General features: G+C 42.9%; 3 protein-coding genes across 5 annotated transcripts; 2 read left to right on the plus strand and 1 right to left on the minus strand.

Moving 5' to 3' along the window:
• Positions 1-2,603: 2,603 nt before the first annotated feature.
• LOC106589504 (ATPase GET3) lies at positions 2,604-7,378 on the plus strand. The gene is made up of 7 exons (XM_014179573.3): positions 2,604-2,792; positions 3,559-3,706; positions 4,112-4,260; positions 6,115-6,265; positions 6,433-6,540; positions 6,799-6,996; positions 7,117-7,378. Exons 1-7 carry the CDS (start codon positions 2,650-2,652, stop codon positions 7,243-7,245), a joined length of 1,026 nt encoding a protein of 341 aa, XP_014035048.2. The 5' UTR covers positions 2,604-2,649; the 3' UTR covers positions 7,246-7,378.
• A 2,376-nt stretch (positions 7,379-9,754) lies between these two features.
• Positions 9,755-19,561, plus strand: LOC106589459 (bestrophin-2a). The gene is made up of 10 exons (XM_045707585.2): positions 9,755-9,980; positions 12,831-13,002; positions 13,118-13,212; positions 13,337-13,570; positions 13,913-14,067; positions 14,245-14,322; positions 14,569-14,721; positions 14,896-14,976; positions 17,956-18,110; positions 18,341-19,561. Exons 2-10 carry the CDS (start codon positions 12,851-12,853, stop codon positions 19,233-19,235), a joined length of 1,998 nt encoding a protein of 665 aa, XP_045563541.1. The 5' UTR covers positions 9,755-9,980; positions 12,831-12,850; the 3' UTR covers positions 19,236-19,561.
• A 117-nt stretch (positions 19,562-19,678) lies between these two features.
• Positions 19,679-22,125, minus strand: LOC123730518 (uncharacterized). 3 transcript variants are annotated; one of them, XM_045707614.2, is made up of 4 exons: positions 21,978-22,125; positions 20,655-20,808; positions 20,446-20,517; positions 19,679-20,223 (listed from the first exon to the last, which is right to left on the minus strand). In XM_045707614.2, the coding sequence occupies exons 2-4, from the start codon at positions 20,706-20,708 to the stop codon at positions 19,984-19,986; spliced, it is 366 nt and encodes a 121-aa protein (XP_045563570.2). In that variant the 5' UTR covers positions 20,709-20,808; positions 21,978-22,125; the 3' UTR covers positions 19,679-19,983. The 3 variants fall into 3 exon arrangements, with proteins under 3 accessions (XP_045563570.2, XP_045563564.2, XP_045563571.2); XM_045707608.2 differs by having other exon boundaries at positions 21,973-22,123; XM_045707615.2 differs by lacking the exon at positions 21,978-22,125 and having other exon boundaries at positions 20,655-21,275.
• Positions 22,126-22,840: the final 715 nt, after the last annotated feature.

The raw sequence follows: 22,840 nt of genomic DNA on the forward strand, positions 1-22,840 counted from the left end.
GTGCTGTATCTATGGACTGTCTGTCTCATAGTTTACCAGACTTTTTTTGTATATGTCTTATTTTAAATCAACAATACAGACAATATATATGTCTGCTCCCACAGAGAGTGCTCTGGTAAGAGGGTGCTCTGGTCAGTGGGTGCTCTGGTCAGAGGGTGCGCTCGCCCCCAGCCGCCCTGAGGGGCTAACAAGGCAAGGCCCCGGCCCAAAGGGATTTTCCAAGGGTGGGAAAAACCAAGCCCGACTCGCGGGCGAGCATGAAAGAGAGCGCTCCCATAAATACCAGGACCAGCACACACTGCTCACAGCATGAAGCCAAACCACAAAACATAAATAACAAAAGCAAAACATACAATAATCGCATCCCACCCTCACCCCAAACATTTGCCCTGTACATTTCTGTATATACTTACTTTAACACTCATAAATTCCACCCTTCCGACAGCCACAGATCAACCCATCTTTCTCAATAAATCATCATTCTACCATGGTGTCTCACTAGGGACTTGAACCTCCCCAACTGCAACATTTCTGCTGAAATTGCCTTAAAAATAAACATTTTATTTAGTTTACCTGATTTGACTGGCTGGCCCCAGCAAAGACAAGACAGGCGGAGCTCTATGTATTTGTCCCAAATGGCACCCTTTTCCCTATTTAGTGCAGTCATAGGGCCATAGGGCTCTGGTCAAAAGTAGTGCAGTATGTAGGGAATGGGGTACAATTTGGGACAGATGATATCTTTCTATTACTGATGATTATTGTTGAGATGTTTTCATTCTTGAGTTGGCGAATGTCTGCACCCACGCGGTCTGTTGGATTGCACAATGTGTTCATCTGAGTCCTACTATGCTATTATCTGGTGTAGTCATGTTATCCAGTAGCTGTAGATGTACCCTTAGTGGACAAAACATTAAGAACACCTTCCTAATATTGTTTCACCACCTTTTGCCCTCAGAACAGTGGCTGCTTGCTACTTCTTTGTAACATTTTAGCTAGGCAGGTTAGGAGAATGAACGTAGCCGGTTAGGATAATTAACATGGCAGGTTAGGAGAATGAGGTTAAGGTTGGGCAAATGGTTAGGCTTAGCTAAAATGTTACAAGGAAGCAGAAAACATCCACGCAAAAAGGTCTCAAGTGGCAACCAATCTGGACAATTACTGGTTAGGTTTCCATACACTCACTTATGTTGACCCTCCCAATTATTTAGTAATGCCTACTTTCAAACACTCCATGTATGCACTTGCCCATGACTCAAATTTGCATCAATGACTAAGGTCTGTCAGGATCGATTTTTCCTCAATATTGAACAATTTTGAAAACCTTTGAAAAACATATTCTCATGAACCAGAAGTCCAAATAACACGGGTATGTGGCATATCTCTTAACTTAGTTTGAGAAAAGCTAAGGGATTGGTTAAAAGATGGCTGAGTTATTGATAAATCAATCTTTATCAATGGACACATTTTCCTTTGTAAATTCATTTCATAGTGGCCTATCAACTTGAAACTTTTTAGGGCCACCAAAGACATTACCATGATGAACCATCTTAAGGAAACTACTGCATTAACAATTCACGTTTTTGACTATGTAATGAGTTTTAGTAAGATTGGATGTCTTGCGTTTATAGCCACGGTGATCAACTGCACTGATGGAGCGGAAATCACAGAAGATATATGTGGTAGTTGCAGCAGAGAAATATTTGGGTGTGAGAGATTTTAGTGCAGAAGATCTACAGGAAGTTTTGAGAGAAGGGGTTCCATCCTCCCAGGCCGACGGTCTGGTTTAGGATCGTTTAGGGCCAAAGTAGTGGGATGGGGTGGTGGATTTGGGGGGATAGTGTATAGGTGCAGTGTTAGGTGGTGGGGCAATTTAAGATTTTCCCTTTCCCCTTTTCTTTATTTTAGGACCAATGTGTAATCCGCATTGCGAAAGGCAGGTAGCCTAAAGGTTAGAGTGTTGTGACAGTTACCGAAAGGTCGCTGGTTCGAATACCCAAACCGACAATGTGAAACATTTCTATGTGACCTTGAGCAAGGTACAGCCCACACACGGCCCCAATATGCAACACAGCGTCTAGTCTATTATAAATTCAGAACATTTAAAAAAGATAAATATATTAAAACATTTTATTATTTTCATTATTATTCCATGCTTATGTATTTTATGTCTTTTGAATTTGAAAGACATACCGGCTCATTTTCCTCGAAGCCCACACATGGCCCATGTTTTCCCTTTGAGGACCCCAGCCAAATAATGGTAATTCAATGCAACAAAAAAAGCTAACAATTTAGAATTGGCTGAAGGTGGACCAGCCTATCAAGCATTTGTCAGAACTCCCCCATGGCCAGTCAGCTGTATATGTCTTATAATGTGTCCTCTTACTGTTATTCTTGATGTGGAATAAAGACAACAATTCATAATAGATGGGCCTCCTGTGTCTTTGTTGCTCAATATCCATCTATTGTTTTATTGTTTCTTATAAATTGAGTGTTTTTAATTTGGTTTTTGATTAGATTGTTTGCTGAAAATATGTTTAAATTTTGATCGCGGAACTATTTAGCCTTGGTATAGCCCAAAAGAGGGTCGCTTTTTTTACCCAGCTGTTTATATTATTTGGTACATCCCATTTGCTGACCTGTACACACAAGATGGCAGCTTCGTTGGAAGAAGAATTTGAAGATGCGCCCGATGTGGAGCCTTTAGAACCAACATTGAAAAACATTATAGAACAGAAATCTCTGAAATGGATATTTGTTGGAGGCAAAGGTGGCGTTGGCAAAACAACATGCAGGTAGGTCGATGCAAAATAGTGCTTTGTCACTCTTAGCTAACGTCACTAGCAAAATGAATGGCCTAGCCCTAGCCAAGTATAGCTATCTAGCTAGGTAGCGTAGCTTGTTCAATACCGCTAGCCCGACGTTCAATTAATGTTTCTTTATTGACAGTCATTTACCATCAGCGTAGCTCTTATTTCAGTGGGAAACACAGTGAGCTAACGTTAGCTAGTTATATGGTTAACTAAAATGACAACAATAGCTAGCCAGCTAGCAACTGTAGCTAACTAGTTAGCTAGCTGTCAAATTCATAAGACTACTTACTACGTTAGCTAGCAATCCAGCGAGTTTTAAACAGTTCTGAACAATCTTTTACATTAACAGCAAACATCAGGTTAGTAAACTCAGCTATCTATCTAACGTTATCTAGCTAACTAGTTTTAGCTAGACACTAACAGTTACCATCAAACCAACATGGACCATCACTTTCAAACACCAATTTCAAAGTTCGGTGGTTAATAAAGTTGTCAGTTTCATGTGAAGCTGATTTTTTTTTTTTTCTTTTTTTTATTATTTATTGAGAAGACATCATGTTTCTAATGTAGTAATGTATACATACGTAAACAATGTTTCTAACTGAAGGGTTGAAAAAGGTAACTGTTTGTCTCTGCTCATGTGTCTGTCTATCAGTGTTCATGTCTGTGGTCATATCTGTCTGTCTGCGTGCTCATGACATTTCTGTCTATGTGTGCTAATGTATCCGTCTGTCCTTTGCTCCCACAGCTGCAGTCTGGCTGTACAGCTGGCTGCGGTGCGTGACAGCGTGCTCATCATCTCCACTGACCCGGCACACAACATCTCAGATGCCTTTGACCAGAAGTTCTCAAAGGTGCCCACAAAAGTCAAGGGCTACGAGAACCTCTTCGCTATGGTATGTCAGCATTAGACCCAGTCTCTCTGCTCCATTTGTTTCTGTCTACACTACAGACTGGTGATGTTGCTCTCTGCAGTGTGCACTCTCTTACTAGGTTTTGAGAATGAGTAGAGGCAAAGAGCTGGTTTGTAAGACTACCTCCTCACCATCAATATATTTATAGAAGTTGACTTAGGAGCTTATGTTGACTTGAGGGTGACATTCAGCAAGCTTTGTTTGGAGAATAACACAAGCAAGACTGTAAACTCTTGATTCACACAATAGTTTGTGTTTCACATACAATCTAGCCATCAGTATAAAAAAAAGTCCTGCAAGCAAAGTCTGTTTTTCCCTAAGATGGAGATTTTCCTCTTTCCTCCTGTGTCTTGCCCTGACCTCTGCTGTGTGTGTGCCCCCCTGCAGGAGATTGATCCCAGCCTGGGCGTGGCGGAGCTCCCAGATGAGTTCTTTGAAGAGGACAACATGCTGAGTATGGGCAAGAAGATGATGCAGGAGGCCATGAGTGCCTTCCCCGGCATTGATGAGGCCATGAGCTACGCAGAGGTCATGAGGTACGGAGGCACACACACACACACACACACAGAGGTCATGAAGTCAACACTTAATGGCTCTCCACATAGTTATCGATACACATTATGCTTTGAGTGTTTTTAAAAGTTCTTTAAATTCAGTCAATCATTGGTTATGTTCAGATTCTGTGATAGAATGCACCATATCCATGGATGATAGTGTTGCTGTTGGTCTGTACTTGTGGTGGTAGAAATTAGTTGGGCTGCTATTTTGGGGCTTTATTGTCACCCGAATCAAATTCATATGTCTGGGTTAGCTTAACCCTTTTCCTACAATTTCCACGGCCATAATTTGAAAAATCCCCATCAAAATCCATCCATTTAAATGAAAGATGTTTTTTTTGCATGGGTCTCAATCCACCGCATCCGCCGATATTGCCCTTCCGCACTTGCGGTGAAATGTGGCAGAGCTAGAGCGTTGTTTGTCAGACCATTAGACATCCCGAAAATCAGTCTTCTCACGAATATGCCTGTAGTGTCCAAACGGTTTGGCCTACAAACTGAGAGTCTCACAAACACGATGGTGTTCTCCATTTTGCTCTACGACCCCCACAAGTATCACGGGACTCATCTGAAGTCATTACTGCCTCTTCTGCCTGTAGCGTCCAAACAGTTTGGGCTACACACTAATATGACCACTCTGTAGAAAGGTGAGTCTCTCACAAACACATACATGTCTCTAGGACGCTCACAAGACCCGTATGAAGGTCCCCTGTACGGGATAAAAAAAATAGTTTATTGCCTAAATAAAAATAGATCTCTATTATCTCTCAGATATAGGATGGACACTTCAGAACAAACTTCCTTAGTATAGTCCAAAAAATGATCTGTTCTAAGTAATGGATCTGTTATTCAATGCGTTTAATAGCAGTAATGCCAAATTCAATGTTTCATCAAATCTTTTTTGTATATATATATTTTTTGATACCTTAAGGCAGCGTTTCCAAAATCACATTTTCTTGGTCACATACACATGGTTAGCAGATGTTAATGCGAGTGTAGCGAAATGCTTGTGCTTCTAGTTCCGACAGTGCAAGTAATCGAACAATTTCACAACAACTACATTATGCACACAAATGTAAAGGGATGAATAAGAATATGTACATACAAATATATGGATGAGCGATGGCCATGTGGCATAGGCAAGATGCAGTAGATGTTATAGAGTACAGTATATACATGAGATGAGTAATGTAGGGTATGTAATCATTATATAAAGTGGCATTGTTTAAAGTGACTTGTGATACATTTATTACATCCAATTTATTAAAGTGGCTAGAGATTTGAGTCAGTATGTTGGCAGCAGCTACTCAATGTTAGTGATGGCTGTTTAACAGTCTGATGGCTTTGAGATAGAAGCTGTTTTTCAGTCTCTCGGTCCCAGCTTTGATGCACTAGTTTAGTTTCTAAGCTGGGGGGAGGGGGTTCTACTAAGCTAACATATAGATTTGTTTTAAGATGGTCACACCAAGGATCATTTAGCTATTTGATTTTGAATTTTAAGACCCCTTAAGGCAGGGTTTCCCCAACTCGTGCACGTTGTGGTTTTTACCCTAACACTACACAGCTGATTCAAAGCTTGATGATTAGTTGATTATTTGAATCAGTTGTGTAGTTCTAGGGCAAAAAACAAAACCGTTTGGGAAACCCTGCCTTAAGGGCTCTTAAAATTCATAATCAAGTATCTAAATGATCCTTGGTGTGACCATCTTAAAACAAATCTATATGTTAGCTTAGTAGAATCCCCTCCCCCCCCTCAGCTTAGAAACTATATTAATAAGGTTATATTGACTAACTCCAGTGTTCCTCAGTCATACTCTTTTCCTCTCCGTTCAGGTTAGTGAAAGGCATGAACTTCTCTGTGGTGGTGTTCGACACTGCCCCCACTGGCCACACGCTACGTCTGCTCAACTTCCCCACCATAGTGGAGAGAGGCCTGGGACGACTCATGCAGATCAAGAACCAGATCAGCCCCTTCATCTCACAGGTAATCCCTACTGACTGTTGATTTTTTTCTGTGTTAAGCATGAAGCTCTAGTTGCTCTGTTTTTATTGACCAGAGTTGCTGTCTGTGTCGGTAGCATCAGTTCTCTTATTGTTGCCACTTGTACATGATCTTCTCTCTAGTTCTCGCTTACTCTTTCTACCCCGTAGATGTGTAACATGCTGGGTCTGGGAGACATGAACGCGGACCAGCTGGCCTCTAAGCTGGAGGAGACCCTACCAGTCATCCGCTCTGTCAGTGAGCAGTTCAAAGACCCTGTAAGTCAGACCATCACCGACCCATTTAGAAACCTAGATCTCCATAACAATGCTTTACCTAACATCTTCGCTCTAGGAAAACATTGTGGTGTTTATGCAGTGTATATACACCTGCATTATGTTCATTTGATTAATAACTCCACATAGTGAAGTAGTGGTTATTTGAGTATTGTGTTAATTACAGTTTTTGGAGTCCGTATAGTGACTGTCTCTACGTGTTTGACGCCTCTCTCCGCCCTTTCCCACACTCCCTCATAGGAACAAACAACGTTTATCTGTGTGTGCATCGCCGAGTTCCTGTCCTTGTACGAGACGGAGCGGCTGATCCAGGAGCTGGCCAAGTGTCGCATCGACACGCACAACATTATCGTCAACCAGCTGGTGTTCCCCGACTCAGACCGGCCATGCAAGATGTGCGAGGCCCGCCACAAGATCCAGTCCAAGTACCTGGACCAGGTAAAGCTCGGCTAGTCGTCTTCATGTCGTCAATGGCAGTTGTCTGTCACCACGTGCTCTGCCCCTACAGTGGTGTCCTAACCCCTAAAATGATGTCCTAACCTTTATTCTCTGTCCCAGATGGAGGATCTATATGAAGATTTCCACATAATCAAGTTGCCGCTGCTGCCCCACGAGGTACGGGGGGCCGAAAAAGTCAACACCTTCTCAATGCAACTCCTGGAGCCCTACATCCCCCCTAACAAGTGATTGACCTCTGAGTCGCAGTCTGAACTCACCATCTCCGTCCCCCTTGACCCCAGCCTCACTCCTGCATTACAGCAACCCAGCAAGAACATCCCCATCCTATTCATCTTCAGGAACCTAAACCACTACAGCAAGCCCCCCCCCACACCCCACACACCACACACACACACACACACACACACACACACACACACACACACACACACACACACAGGGGGCGGCCACGACACAAAGACGCACAACCACCTGCTCCAGTTGTAGGCCTACAGTCTAAAAGAGAAAGGAGGATCCACGTGATTTTTCTCTCTCTTCTCTCACTTTTCTCTATCATTCTATCTATACCATTCTCTCCATCATATCTCACCAGGGAAAAGATGAACTATTCCTAAAGCATTTAACTTTTCCCAGAGGAACACTCAAGGCCCCCCTTCCCTTTCTCCTCTCCTTCTGCCTCTCTCCATCCTCTTTTTCCTTCCATATTCCAGCCTCAGTAATGTATAAGTGAAACTATCCTTAATGGCTGAGTTTGGTGTCTGGTGCCGCTGCTGTGTTTTTCAGTATAAAACAGCTTTGAGACGATCGACTGCATCTTTGGATTTTACCATGTGATTTAATTAGACTGTATGTATCTGTTTGGTTTGCATCTGAAATGGCACCCCGATTCCCTGTATAGTGCATTATTGCCACACATTTTGACCAGGGCCCTGGTCAAAAGTAGTGCACTATGTATAGAGAATAGGGAAGCCATTTAGAATGCACATTCTGACTTCTTAATGCCCTCCATTGTGGGAATGGAGAATAATATGAGTGGTGGGAAAGTTTTGTCTGTTTTGGATGAAGGTGGGTGTGTGACGCAGGGTGAGGCCTTACTACCCCAGGGTGAATGGTCACTATGAAGAGGGATATAGGCCTAGAGGGAAGGGTAAGGGTTTTCAAATCATGTTATATTTCTGTCCCACCAATCCCATCAGTCCACTGATCAGCCTTAGAAGGCCATTTGAATACTTGAGTAATAATAGCATGGACATACTTAACTACATTATTTGACCAAAATGTTGTTCTCACTCACCACGTGTTTATGGTGTAAATAGCATGTCCCCACCTACATTTAGTTCAGTTCTTGGATGAAGAAATTATATTTATTGATCACTAAGCAGTGTCATTCATCTATAATCTACAGTATCAGATGGCTACTTGTAATTATTTTATGCCAATTTCATTGTTTTCCCTACTCTGATTATAATAGGAGGCCACTGAAGCAGTCTTTGTATAAAGCTTTCAAAGTGCTACTTTTCCCTCTAGCCTGGTTGAACCAGACTGAATGCTTCACTCACCATTGACTACCATTGAGTGCCGTGTTCAGTCTGGGGGGGGGGGCTTAGCCTGGTTAAACAATCTCTTTCTTTCTCCCTGGCTGTGTAGGAAATGGCAGCCCTGGTCAAAAGTAGTGCATTATATAGGGAATGGGGTGCCATTTCAGACACACCCTGTCTGTTGTGTAGAGGGCTCTCTATTCGGGTACACAGCATGATGCTACTTGGCTTAATGAATGCCTTATTAGTGCATTATAATATACAATTGATTACTGAATGTTGATTGGTCCCCTGTTGAAAGAAAGGTTGGTTCATTATTTAGCTCCTATGTAGACATCATTCAGTGTGGGATTTTTGTGTTGCCTGCATTTTTGCATTAGTGCACAATTAGCACAGCTTCTTTCTCATCCACAGGCAAAATGTCCCAATAGCTGTCAATTTGACTTGTCATCAAGATATTAACACACCAAAAGTGGTCATTATACTACCAACTATAGCCCCATAATCTCTGCAGCAGCAACACAAGTCTTGGAAGGGTCCGTTTGATTTGATTTTGTCCATGCAATGTTATTAATGCTTCAAGTTATGCATATTTCCCCCCCCCCCCCCCCCCCCCCCCAGGCAATAATGTTAAACTTACAAAATAAAACACAAACATGCCTAATTCGCAGGGATATTTTTTGGTTACGTGTTTTTATGTATTAACACAGCTTACATAACCAAATCATGTTACGAACTACAATACAGACATTGTGATTGGGTCCTAAGTAGAATCTTGGACGCAGGCGACCCCAAGACGCAGCCGGGACATGCATGGATGGTCTGCGGTACAACATGCCTTGTTGAACAACAGATTCGTCTTGACAGGTTCTGACTTTGTGGGTGACTTCTACGCTCAGAACCTGCAAACAACAAGCCTCCTGTTGAGCTGACAGTGTTTTGTAGAATTAATTCAAATTTGTCAATGGACTGGAAAAAAAACACTTGCCTCGATCAAAAAAACAAATATAATGCACCATAAACTATTTATAATATATGCACAATTTAATAAATATTAACGTACTGTTTGTTACATGGTTTAGTCATTTTGTATCAGTGGCAGTCTATGACTGTTTCCTGTTTTATAATACTTTTTTTTCTTCTAGTTTTTACGCACTTGCGTTTTTGACATTGTGTAGCTCTCGGCAGGCTGTCGCTTGTGGTCCATCACCGATTTAAAATGCACTGTGCAGAAGCTCGCTCTCCCAGTAGGGGGCATGTACTAACGAGCTCCGTCTCCCTCCAATTTTCGGGATTTGCCCCGGGGCGCTCTAACCACTGAACGCACTGCTGAGGCTCCAGCATCCAAGGATTACCCTCTACTGCTGCCTTCTTTTACTGTATGATGTATCGGCTGAATGGGTTACCAACGATGGACGTAGAATGGTTAGTAGAGAATATTAAAGTTGTACAGATTTATTAGGCTATGGAATATGTAAATGCTTTGATCGTCCGCAGCACTAAGCGCGGAGATTGTTGATTAACCTGAACCTGCAAACACCCCAAAGATCCACTCACTGCACAACAGTAGAGGTAATACCATTTGTTTCATATCCGTCTTAAATTTGTCCATCGAACTAGATGTTTTCATGGACTTTTACGCAAAGTCCAAATGTGTTGTGTTCTGGTGAGGTGTAGGTGGATGGGAAGGGAAAGCTCTGGACACAATTCTGCAGTTGTCTGCTTAATGCTGTCGTCTGGACTCTCATACATAAGTATATTTGCCTCTCCTCGTCACGCTTTGAGCAAACTCGCAAAAACTAAAAAATGCATTGTACAAAATGTACATGTTAATATTTTCAAAATACTGAAATTTCATTTGATAAACATTGTACACCAATACACTAATAATTTTCTAATAAGTGCTAAATATATATTTCAGTATACTATTGCACTACTATACCCAAGGCATACTAATGTGGCAATAACGCCATTCCTGACATGACCGGACAGGTAACAAAATGAACGATAGCTAAATTAAATACAAAAACGTAACATTTCACAACATACCTGCATGGAATGGATACAAATGCAAGGCAACGGTTAATGCTGCCGTCTGGACTGTCATACATAAATATATTTGCCTGACAAAAAGACAGTGCAGAATTCCCGTGAGAAAATCGTCAGAAAACTCAAGCTGTCTGTACCTGAAAGAGACCCTCTCCCGCTCCCAAAGCTAACGGTAGCTAGGCTAACCTACAGGGGCGAAAATCTGATATCAACTTTGGAGGGGACAATTACATTACATTTTCTCAAGAGCAATTCCTGAGGGGGACACCAAAAGTAGTGCTGTAACACATAGCCTACGTTTAATATGGTAAATGTATATTGAGGAACCAAAGAAATAATGTGTTTGCCGTACTCCTAACTACCGGTACCCAAAACTACACAACTAATCACAACAGCAATACCATTGCCTTTAACAAATCTTAGTTCAGTCACCAGTTTAGGTTGAGAGTAGGGGTATCCATGGCATTTTCCAATTATGTTCCTATTTTACAAGTCAAAAAAATGGAGAACCTTTCATAATGTTGCCAAACAAAGACTCAACAAACTTACCTGAGACTCCCTGTCTCTGCCAGTCTGTCCCTGCATATCTGTCCCCAACTCTGCTGTCTGTGTGCCATCTGTTGCCTGCTCTGCCTAATGACATCATTGTGAAACATTTCCATTAGAATTTCATTTCTTTCTTATGAACATTTTATCAACTAGTCTTTGACATATTAGGCTACTAGGGTTCTTACTTTGCGTTTTGGTGTACTGAAAAATACTCTGATGTCTGTCTTTTTTCTGCCATTTTTCTGCCATTTTTCTACCTGGTTGGCTACACACACACAGTATGTAGGTTATTTACAGTAGGAGATGGGCTTCTATCATCTTATCTTCTATCATTCTATATGGGCTTCGATCTAAAAGGTAGCTAGCAAATGTGAAACGGATTGCAGTGACAAGAGTTGACAGCTGTATGAGTTCACCATTTACACAACATATGCTGCAACCTTTTGTAATTTTAATCGTTTGTTTCATATTGGCTGGCTTCTAACAATAGCTGAATTTGCAAATCTAGCGAGCACCAATTCAGTGGTGTTTGCTATAATCTTTGCTACCCGGGTTAAATAAAGGTGAAATAAAATATATAAATAAAAGTTCCCTTGCGACAATTTAGCTTTTGCAACGAGACCATTAAATATATTTAAAACAATGGTAGAAGAGAGTGTAGTTTTGTTCAGTTTATCGCTAACCTTATCACAGGGACTTTGAAGCACTAACTTACATGCATGCTGATCTTGGAATAAATTGACGATAGCAAAGATTCCGTCTTTGACGACGCCACATAAATGGAATAGGTACTAGCTAGCTTAATAGTTAATATTTGCGCGCTAGCTCTGCATATTCAGCTAGTGTGTGTGCGCGATTGACTGGATTAACCTCACGTCAGTTACGTGCATTGAGTGCCTTTCAGACAGTAGATACGACCTCTACTTTACCTCGCAAGCTAAGGAACTGGCAGTGGATCAAACCATTGTGAGGCAAAGGGTGGGGGGGTCGCAATCTTTTGAAACTTAAAAACGAGCTATTAAGTGTCTATAATCAGCACAATTGCTTTCATTGCGTATTATTAATATTATTTAAATTACATAGTTATGTTTCAGTGATATATTGGGGGGGACAAATCATATTTTTCCCAGGATGGGGGGGTCGTGTCCCCCCCGTCCCCCCCGGGATTTCCGCCCCTGCTAACCTAGCAAATTTGCCATCAAAGTTGCTCTCGAAAATTATCCCCATTCACGCTAATATATATTCCTACTAACAGTAGTGCAACAACACTAAATCAATGATGATATAATTCTTGCTTCTTTTTTTTGTGTGCATTTGTGAACTCTTGCTAACATTCAAAATAAACATAAACACATACCTCTCCTCATCACGCTTTGACCAAACTGAGGCGTAAAAGCATGGTTCTCGTAGATGATATCACAACATCAACACAATTTACAAAATAAATACAATAAAATAGTTCACTCTTGAAAGTATTGTAATACATCTGAAAATAACCATAAATTAATACATGAAAAATAAAAATGATTTTCGGTGAGATGTTACATAAACAAAACTGTATAGGTATGATTTGTGGAGGGTTAGACATGGGTTTTCTTTCCATTTCCCTTGATTAATAGAAATAAAACTAACACAATATATGTTTTCCGAGATGTAGTATTTCTTTTAATATGATAGAATAACGGATAGATGACACCATGACGGTCACCTACACCGCGCAAGTTGCCAATGCGCGCTTCTGCGGGTTCTCCAAACTGCTCCTAGCCTGGAGGGGAAGTATCTACAAGGTCTTATGGAAGGAGTTCCTTGCTTTCTTCGCCATGTACACTGCCATCAGTGTCACTTACAGGTATGAGAGCCTTTGGCTACCAAGTTTACATCATTATTTGAACTTTCCATTACTATTTGAAGATGTCAGTTTATTTTAATTGGTGTACATTATTATGTAACTTTTACCTCTTCAGATTCTTCCTCTTTGATGACCAGAAGAGGTATTTTGAAAAACTGGCAATTTACTGCAACCACTATGCCAGTCTAATCCCCATGTCTTTTGTGCTAGGTGGGCAATATTACTAAATCAATAACACAGATTCTATTAGAATATTCTTCTATTCTAATATTCTTCTATTCTATAAGAAAATACCACCAATATCATTACAGAACCATTTGCTGCTGTTTTCCAGGTTTTTACGTGACACTGGTGGTGAACCGCTGGTGGAATCAGTACACCCGCATTCCATTACCTGACCGCCTGATGTGCGTGCTCTCCGGCGGGCTGCAGGGTGTGGACGAGCGCGGGCGGCTGCTGCGACGCACCATGATGCGCTATGCAAGTCTGTCCGCGTTACTGATTTTGCGCTCGGTCAGCACCGCAGTGTTCAAACGCTTCCCGACCATGGACCACGTCGTGGAAGCAGGTAAATGTGTCATTCAGATGCAGCTAAGAGATTGCCTTTGAGGAGATATTGCACTTTCCAGATTTTGCCTTCAAGGAAAAATTCCACTTTGCAGATTTTCAGAATTCAAACACAAGAAAGTAGCCTACAGTGTACATCTGGATACACCATACCACTTGCAGTTTTGTCCCACATCCTGTGTCTTCCAAACACATACCTATAGTTTATGTAGCGGTCTAGCTGACTTTAATCAAGTGTCACCCTCGGTCCAATTTCGTCTTGGCCTAATTAAGACATTGGGTTTCAAAGCAGGACATGGGGGTTCAGACCCCACCTGTGACAGATACACTCCCCTCTCCTCAGGGTTCATGACCAGGGAGGAGCGGAAGAAGTTTGAGAGCCTCAAGTCCCCCTATAACAAGTACTGGATGCCCTGTGTGTGGTTCACTAACCTGGCCGCCCTGGCCCGCTGTGAGGGCAGGATTAAAGACGACAGCACCCTCAAACTAGTGCTGGAGGTAGTCTACAATACAACACACATAAAGCGACATAGTGATAAACCACATTATGTCAATAGCTATATGACATGAATAAGCTATACCCGCACTCACATACAGACTGAACCTTACACAAAAACAATACATTCAACAAAAACAATAACCTACATTTGTATGCTTGTCTGTTTATGTCGGCAGGAGCTCAATAATTTCAGAGGGAACTGCAGTATGCTTTTCCATTACGACATGATCAGTGTTCCCCTGGTCTACACTCAGGTTGTGTGTGTGTGTGTGTGTGTGTGTGTGTGTGTGTGTGTGTGTGTGTGTGTGTGTGTGTGTGTGTGTGTGTGTGTGTGTGTGTGTGTGTGTGTGTGTGTGTGTGTGTGTGTGTGTGTGTGTGTGTGTGTGTGTGTGTGTGTGTGTGCGTGCATGCAGGTGATTGTATGTGCAATCATTGTAGAATTTTCTCAGTCGGCATCACTCATTCTGTGTCCTATGTTCTCGTCTCCACCATCCCTATAGGTGGTGACTCTGGCCGTGTACAGTTTTTTCTTCGTGTGTCTGATAGGACGTCAGTTCCTGGACCCCACACAGGGTTACCTGGGTCATGACCTGGACCTGTACGTCCCCATCTTCACTCTGCTACAGTTCTTCTTCTACGCTGGCTGGCTAAAGGTCAGTGGAAATTCATTTTTGTGTTCTCTAGGTAGCAAATGGAAGAAAACCAGGCTGAAACAGGGAGAGGCTACCAAAAACAAACATATTTTTTATTTATTTCCGTTGCAAAATGTTTTACAACATTTCCCTTGCGTGCCCCAACGAACATGACCATTTTTTGATGTTTTTCAGGTAGCAGAGCAGTTGATAAACCCATTTGGAGAGGACGATGATGACTTTGAGACCAACTGGCTGATAGACAGGAACTTCCAGGTTTATATTGAATCACATGTATTGCTATCCTTCTCACAACCCCCCATTGTTATCTTAGATGTAATATATGCATGTATATGTAGTTGGGTAATACTTCATATATATGATATTATAAATACATCACATGCAACCCGTAGTAAGACTAAGCAATTAGCCCATTAAATGAATGAAATGGCTCCATAATATAGATAGCAATATGCAAGAACATGGTTAAACCATGTGCTATCAAGTATTATGCGTTTAGCTGACTAAGGTCAAGGAATGGTGATAAAAGCAAATATCAAAGCAAGTATAATTGAATAACTTTTTAAAATGAATGGATTCACATACAAGGCATAAAGCTTAAGCTACAAGGCAATACTGACATTAACAAAGCATTAGTCTAGGCATATAGATCCAGTGGTGTAAAAAGTACCCAATTGTCATACTTGAGTAAAAGTAAAGATATCTTCATAGAGAATGACTAAAGTAAAAGTGAAAGTCACCCAGTAAAATACTATTTGAGTAAGTCTAAAAGTATATTGTTGTCACAGGGGCACTCCCCCCCCCCCCCTCCCAGAACGGCTAGTGGCGGGGGGCACACTCCAACACTCAGACATAATTTACAAGCGAAGCGTGTGTGTTTAGTAAGTCCACCAGATGGCAGTAGAGATGACCAGGGAGGTTCTCTTGATAAGTGTGTGAATTGCACCATTTTCCTGTCCTGCTAAGGAGGATTCACTACTTTTGGGAGTCAAGGAAAATGTATGGAGTAAAAAGTATATTCTTTTCTTTAGGAATGTAGTGAAGTAAAAGTAGTCAAAAATATAAATAGTAAAGTGAGGTACAGATACCCGCAAAACTACTTAAGTAGTACTTTAAAGTATTCCTGAGAGGACCATAAAACCCCTTTGCACACAGAGTAATTTACAGTTACCACAGAGATCATACACTGAACAAAAATATAGAAGCAACATGCAACAATTTCTAAGAATTTACTGAGTTACAGTTCATATAAGGAAATCCGTTAATTGAAATAAATTCATTAGGCCCAAATCTATGGATTTCACATGACTGGGAATACAGATATGCATCTGTTGCTCACAGATACCTTTAAAAAAAAGGTAGGGACGTGGATCAGAGAGCCAGTCAGTATCTAGTGTGACCACCATTTACCTCATGCAGCACGACACATCTCCCTCTCATAAAGTTGATCAGTTGTGGCCTGTGGAATGTTGTCCCACTCCTCTTCAATGGCTGTGCAAAGTTGCTGGGTATTGGCGGGACCTGGAACTGTCGTACATGTCGATCCAGAGCATCCCACGCGTGCTCAATGGATGACATATCTGGTGAATATGCAGGCCATGGAAGAACTGGGACATTTTCAGCTTCCAGGAATTGTGTACAGATTCTTGCGAAATGGGGCTGTGCATTATTATGCTGAAACATGAGGTGATGGCGGCGGATGAATGGCACGACAATGGGCCTCAGGATCTCGTCACGGTATCGCTGTGCATTCAAATTTCCATCGATAAAATGCAATTGTGTTCATTGTCCGTAGCTTATGCCTGCCCATACCATAACCCCACCGCAACCATGGGGCACTCTGTTCACAACGTTGACATCAGCAAACTGCTCGCCCACACGACGCTGCCCGGTACAGTTGAAACCGGGATTCATCCGTGAAGAGCACACTTCTCCAGCGTGCCAGTGGCCATCGAAGGTGAGCATTTGCCCACTGAAGTCGGCTACGACGCCAAACTGCAGTCAGGTCAAGACCCTGGTGAGGACGACGAGCACGCAGATGAGCTCCCCTGAGATGGTTTCTGACAGTTTGTGCAGAAATTATTTTGGTTGTGCAAACCATTGGAGGCTGCTAAGGGGCAGATGGCTCATAATAATGGCTGGAACAGAGCAAATGGAATGGCATCAAACACATGGAAACCATGTTTGATCTATTTGATACCATTCCACCTATTCCGCTCCAGCCATTGCCACGAGCCTGTCCTCCCCAATTAAGGTGCCACCAACCTCCTGTGGTGCAAACCCACAGTTTCATCAGCTATCCGGGTGGCTGGTCTCAGATGATCACTCAGGTGAAAAAGACGGATGTGGAGGTCCTGGGCTGGCGTGGTTACACGTGATCTGCGGTTTTGAGGCCGGTTGGACGTACTGCCAAATTCTCTTAAACGACTTTGGAGTCTACTTATTGTAGAGAAATGAACATTAAATTCTCTGGCAACAGCTCTGGTGGACATTCCTGCAATCAGCATGCCAATTGCATCTCCCTCAAAACTTGAGACATCTCTGGCATTGTGTTGTGTGACAGAACTGCACATTTTAGAGTGGTCAGCACAAGGTGCACCTGTGTAATGATCCTGCTGTTTAATCAGCTTCTCGATATGCCACACCTGTCAGGTGGATGGATTATCTTGGAAAAGGTTAAATGCTCACTAAAAGGGATGTAAACAAATTTGTGCACAAAATTTGAGAGAAGTAAGCTTTCTGTGCGTATGGAAAATTTGGGTGATCTTTTATTTCAGCTCATTAAACATAGGACCAACACTTTGCATGTTGCGTTTATATTTTTGTTCAATATACATACATATAGATAGCTTCAGAGTCCTCTTTAGGGTACAAGTTTCAGATAGATACCAGACATGGATACTATAGCATTATTATATCACTCATTCAATAGTCAGTCCTCTGGATACTGTAACAGAGAGATACATTTTGGCCCCTCAGAGGGGAAGGGCTGGCTAGTCCTTGAGCATTGTCCTTTGTGCTTTCCTTGTGTTACTGGCCATTTGCTATGCAGCTCCAGGTGACAGAGAGCACATGAATTAGGGCCGAGCCTACACGTGTACATGAGTGGGATAAGTACTTTTGAAACATTCAAAGTGAGAGAAAAAATGGTGGGGTGAAAGGAAACTTCAACAGAAGAGTTTCTTGGAACTTCCCTCATCTGAAACTGAAGAGGTAGTGTTTGTGTTTCCTCAGGTCTCCATGATGGCAGTTGATGAGATGTATGGGGATCTTCCCATCATGGAAAGAGACCGATATTGGAACGACTCTAACCCTCGTCCTCCCTACACTGCCGCAACTCTATTCGGGCTGCGCAAACCCTCCTTCCAGGGCTCCACCTTCGACATGGCGTGAGTCTCTATTCTATTTTATTTTATTCTATTTTTGGAGCAAGTGCAATACATTTCTACAATACACCTCAAATATGTGTTCACCTTGTTGCAAGCAAGGATATTCAGTATGTGTGTCTTACAAGTCCAAAGATGATTAGTTGTATGTTTCTAACCTTGCTAACACTTCTGTATGGCCCTAAGGGCATTATTCAAGTTGTAGTGATTTGAATTGAGTCTGTCCCCTCCAGGATTCCCAAAGAGGAGATGCACTTTGCGCCCCTGGCGGATATCACTGAGAACGTGGAGTCTGAGGGTGGGGGTCACCACCCCAACATGGCCCTGTTCAACCGGCTCCTCTTCACTGCCCCGTCCCCCACGGGGCTCATTGGAGGGGCGCTGCGCCGCACCTCCGCCCAGCTCCAAAGGTTCCGCCGTCCCTCCGGGATGTACCCGCCCTCGTTCAGTGATGAAGAGGGCGAGGACGAGGAGGATGAAGGTAGAAAGACTTTGGGGCCGTCTGGAGGGTCGCTGCCGTCTGTTTTGGGTCAGGATACTCAGAGTACCATATGTAGTTGTGGAGGGGTGTTTAATGCTAGGACCCCCCTCATGGAGGTACAGTTTGGGGTTGGGGTGGAGAGAGGTGGGGACGCCCTTCAAAGCCAGGAAGAGATTATGGAAGAAGAGGAGGAAGAAGAAGGGGATGAGGGGAACACCCAGAAGGGGGCAGAGAAAGAGAAGATGGAGGAAGGGAACACTGAGGTGACAGGAGATATTCAAAGCCGCATGCCACTGCTCCCATCACCCCTCCAGCCTTCCAGAGACCCTGGCCAAACGTTCATCAGACAACCCCAGGATAAGACACCCAGACCAGCCTCGACAACCCCCTCCAGCCCCCTAGCCCCCAGCATCATCCACCCCCGTCCCACAGCCTGCTCCACCCGAGACCTTTTCATCTCTGAACCAATCACAGAGCAGAGCACAGTGATCCCCGCCATTCCCAAGCCGCCCATTGGTGGAGCCAAGATGTCTTTCCTCGCCGTGCCGTCCTACAGCGCCCCACAGCGTCATAGGAGCGTCAGCATGGGGTCTGAGTCCCCATCGGCTCCGAAACTACAAACTGCACCCTGTTCTAGCCAAAATTAGTGCACTACTTAGGGAATAGGATGCCATTTCAGATTCGGACTATGAGTAAGGGAGAACATGCACACTTCTGTCCAACTGGGACCAACACACTACACTGAAAAACTAGGTCATATGTCACTGTAGTATGTTCATGAAAAATCACTGGTCTATAGATCATCTGCATGAAGTTCATCTTACGGAACAATCCACCCAAATGCTGCAAGGTTGGGCTGCAGCTTTCACTGTGTTCACCAATCTTACACTGTACATTTACTTTAGATGAATGATTTTTCACCTTGTTACGTTGTTATGAATTATAATGAGGTAAATAAAAAGAAAAGACAAATCTTTCTTGCCATAGTTCCATTTCTGTTGCTATGAGACACAATAGCTTGGGATGACAGCAGATATGTGAGACAGTACAGTCAAATTCAATCTGGAGAAAATGAGAGCTATACTGTAAGTCATGTTGATATTTTATTCAAAGCGCAAAAATCCATTGGCAACACACTGTAATAGTGATAGTCCTTTACTGTCCTATCTATTCCTTTTACTTTTAGATTCAAACTGAGATGGACAAAAAAACGAACACCAATACCAGTTGACCAGCAGGTGGCGCCAATGTTTTATAAAATTGTTTGTTTTAACATCCAAGATTTTTTTAAACCGTCATAAAAATCTCATCAACATCCTCTTCCAACATTCCTTGTCCATCCAGTGTCAATCCCACCATCCTCAACAGAGGGACCTCTCCCTCCATCTCTCCCTCCTATCTGGGCTGTAGCTTGGGAGAGAGCCCCATGCCTCTCCTGCTCCTGTCCTGGGTGGACTGCCTCTGCTGGGCCAGGAAGGACTGGGCTTGGCCTGGAGGTCTGTAAGAGCCCTCAGACAGCCTCAGCTCCTGCTCCTGTCCTGGGTGGACTGCCTCTGCTTGGCCAGGAAGGGCTTGGCCTGGAGGTCTGTAAGAGCCCTCAGACAGCCTCAGCTCCTGCTGCTGGAGAGTCACACACTGGAGGGGATGAATAAAAACAAATTTCTCATTCAAACAGTAGAGTCAGGAGTGACATACATATGGTTTAACAATAACATTCACTCCTCACTTTTCCAACTTTCTGCATTTGAAATGAGACCCTACACCCTATATAGTGGACTAGTTTTGGGGTAATGCACTATGTAGGGAATAGGTTACTATTTAGGACATAAACAAAAGTAAATATTCTCACACACTCACCATACTGTACCAGTCTGTAATAGTGAGCTTTTCCTCTTGGTCTTGTCTGGACATGATCCTCTCATGTGTGTCCTGTAACATCAACAGATAGAGTAACATCAATATTTTTTAGAGGCTATATAATTAAGAGCATTGGGTGGTGCATTAAATATTTACCACAGATGATAGTGTATGACAAACATAGTTCTGAAATCAGGCCAAACACTCACTTCTTTGACAGTTGTCATGATGACGTCACAGGAAGTAGTCTCCTCTTCAGTCATCACCGTCTAACTGTATCGCAACGATGCCCACAAAACATCAGCACTCCAACCAAACCACCAAAATAGGGCCACTGACTGTCCACTAGCCAAACAGCAACATCTAGCCAGAGAAATTGTATCACATTAACAGTCAAATCAAATCAAATTGTATTGGTCACATACCCTCGTAAAACTGACTATCCTACCGATCCTCGACTTCGGCGATGTAATTTACAAAACAAGCTTCCAATACTCTACTCAGCAAACTGGATGCAGTCTATCACAATGCCATCCGTTTTGTCACCAAAGCCCCCTATACCACCCACCACTGCGACCTGTATGCTCTCGTCGGCTGCCCCTCGCTACATATTCGTCGCCAGACCCACTGTCTCCAGGTCATCTATAAGTCTATGCTAGGTAACGCTCCGCCTTATAACAGCTCACTGGTCACCATAACAACACCCACCCTTAGCACGCGCTCCAGCAGGTATATCTCACTGGTCATCCCAAAAGCCAACACCACATTTGGCCGCCTTTCCTTCCAGCTCTCTGCTGCCAGTGACTGGAACGAATTGCAAAAATCACTGAAGCTGGAGGCTTATATTTCCCTCACTAACTTTAAGCATCAGCTATCTGAGCAGCTAACCAATTGCTGCAGCTGTACACAGCCCATCTGTAAATAGCCCACCCAACTACCTACCTCATCTCCATATATGTTTTTATTTACTTTTCTGCTCTTTTGCACACAGTATTTCTACTTGCACATCATCATCTGCTCATCATCATCTGCTCATCTATCACTCCAGTGTTAATTTGCTAAACTGTAATTACTTCGCTACTATGGCCTATTTATTGCCTTACCTCCCCACGCCATTTGCACACACTGTATATAGACTTTCTTTTTTTTCTATTGTGTTATTGAATGTACGCTTGTTTATTCCATGTGTAACTCTGTGTTGTTGTTTGTGTCGCACTGCTTTGCTTCATCTTGGCCAGGTCGCAGTTGTAAATGAGAACTTGTTCTCAACTAGCTTACCTGGTTAAATAAAGGTGAAATAAAAAAATAATCCAAAATGTTATTGCAGGTGTAGTAAAATGCTTGTGTTCCTAGCTCCAACAGTCCAACAATCAGCAACCCTTCTAACCAAACCACCTTCTAACCAAACCGCGACTCTAAACACTGATCAACACACCGACCTAACAGCTTGCAAGCCACTGCCCAGCCTCTCTCTTCAACCAAACCACTTTCTAGCCAAAATACACCCACAACGCCAAACACACCAACCTTACATCCAGCCAGGCGCTGCCCCTCTCTGCTCTCTCTTCAGCCCAGCCTGGTCTCATCCACATGGGGGGAGAGGCCCTGGCTGGTTTTGTTCAGGGTGAGAGACAATGGAGAGGTAGGCTTTAGTAGTCTGGCTCTTCCCTGTGGCCACATATGTTTTACTGCTGATCTGGGCACATTCAATGTTGAACGTCCACATTCAGATGGTCACGTGGGGGATTTGTAGGTAACCACCAGAAAGCAAGCATCCTGTTTAGATGTACTTGTACATCAAGCTGTCTCATGCTACAGAAACAGGCGGTAGGCTCCTGCTATATGGGCTGTTCTGACACTGGAACAACCATTACTTATCCAAGACGTACCAGAAAGCAAGGCTGGGTAAAATATACAATCAAGTAACAGCTAATGAGTCTTGTATTATTGTACTATTTACTATACGGGTACATGAATGAAATATGACCATATCAAAAATCACCAGAAATGTGTCGGGAAATCTCTCAGTAGTGATGGCACACAAAGCCAAGGATTTGTTGATGGTAAGAAGTCTGTAGACTGACTACCCTGTCCCTAATCTCTCGTGGACAGACTACTTAACATTATTGAGGATGCCATCAAATGACTCTATATTTTAGTTCTAGGTTAACCTAGATTACCCTGTGCCCATGACAGGGTATGCAGATCAGTCATATCCTTGGTGAGAAAAAGGGGCCCCTCTGTTTGAATCGTTTATGCAAAGTCCCAAACATGACCTAAAGAACAGTGGTTTACATACATGTTGACGTACATGTAAAAATGCCCCATCTTCCGCCAACTCTAGCTCCCACTCTAGGTGATTTCCAATGCTTTCTCCCTGACAAGCTGTGACCGT

Source organism: Salmo salar, chromosome 02, assembly GCF_965601325.2.
Source record: "Salmo salar chromosome 02, fSalSal1, whole genome shotgun sequence".
NCBI classification, from domain to species: Eukaryota; Metazoa; Chordata; class Actinopteri; order Salmoniformes; family Salmonidae; genus Salmo; species Salmo salar.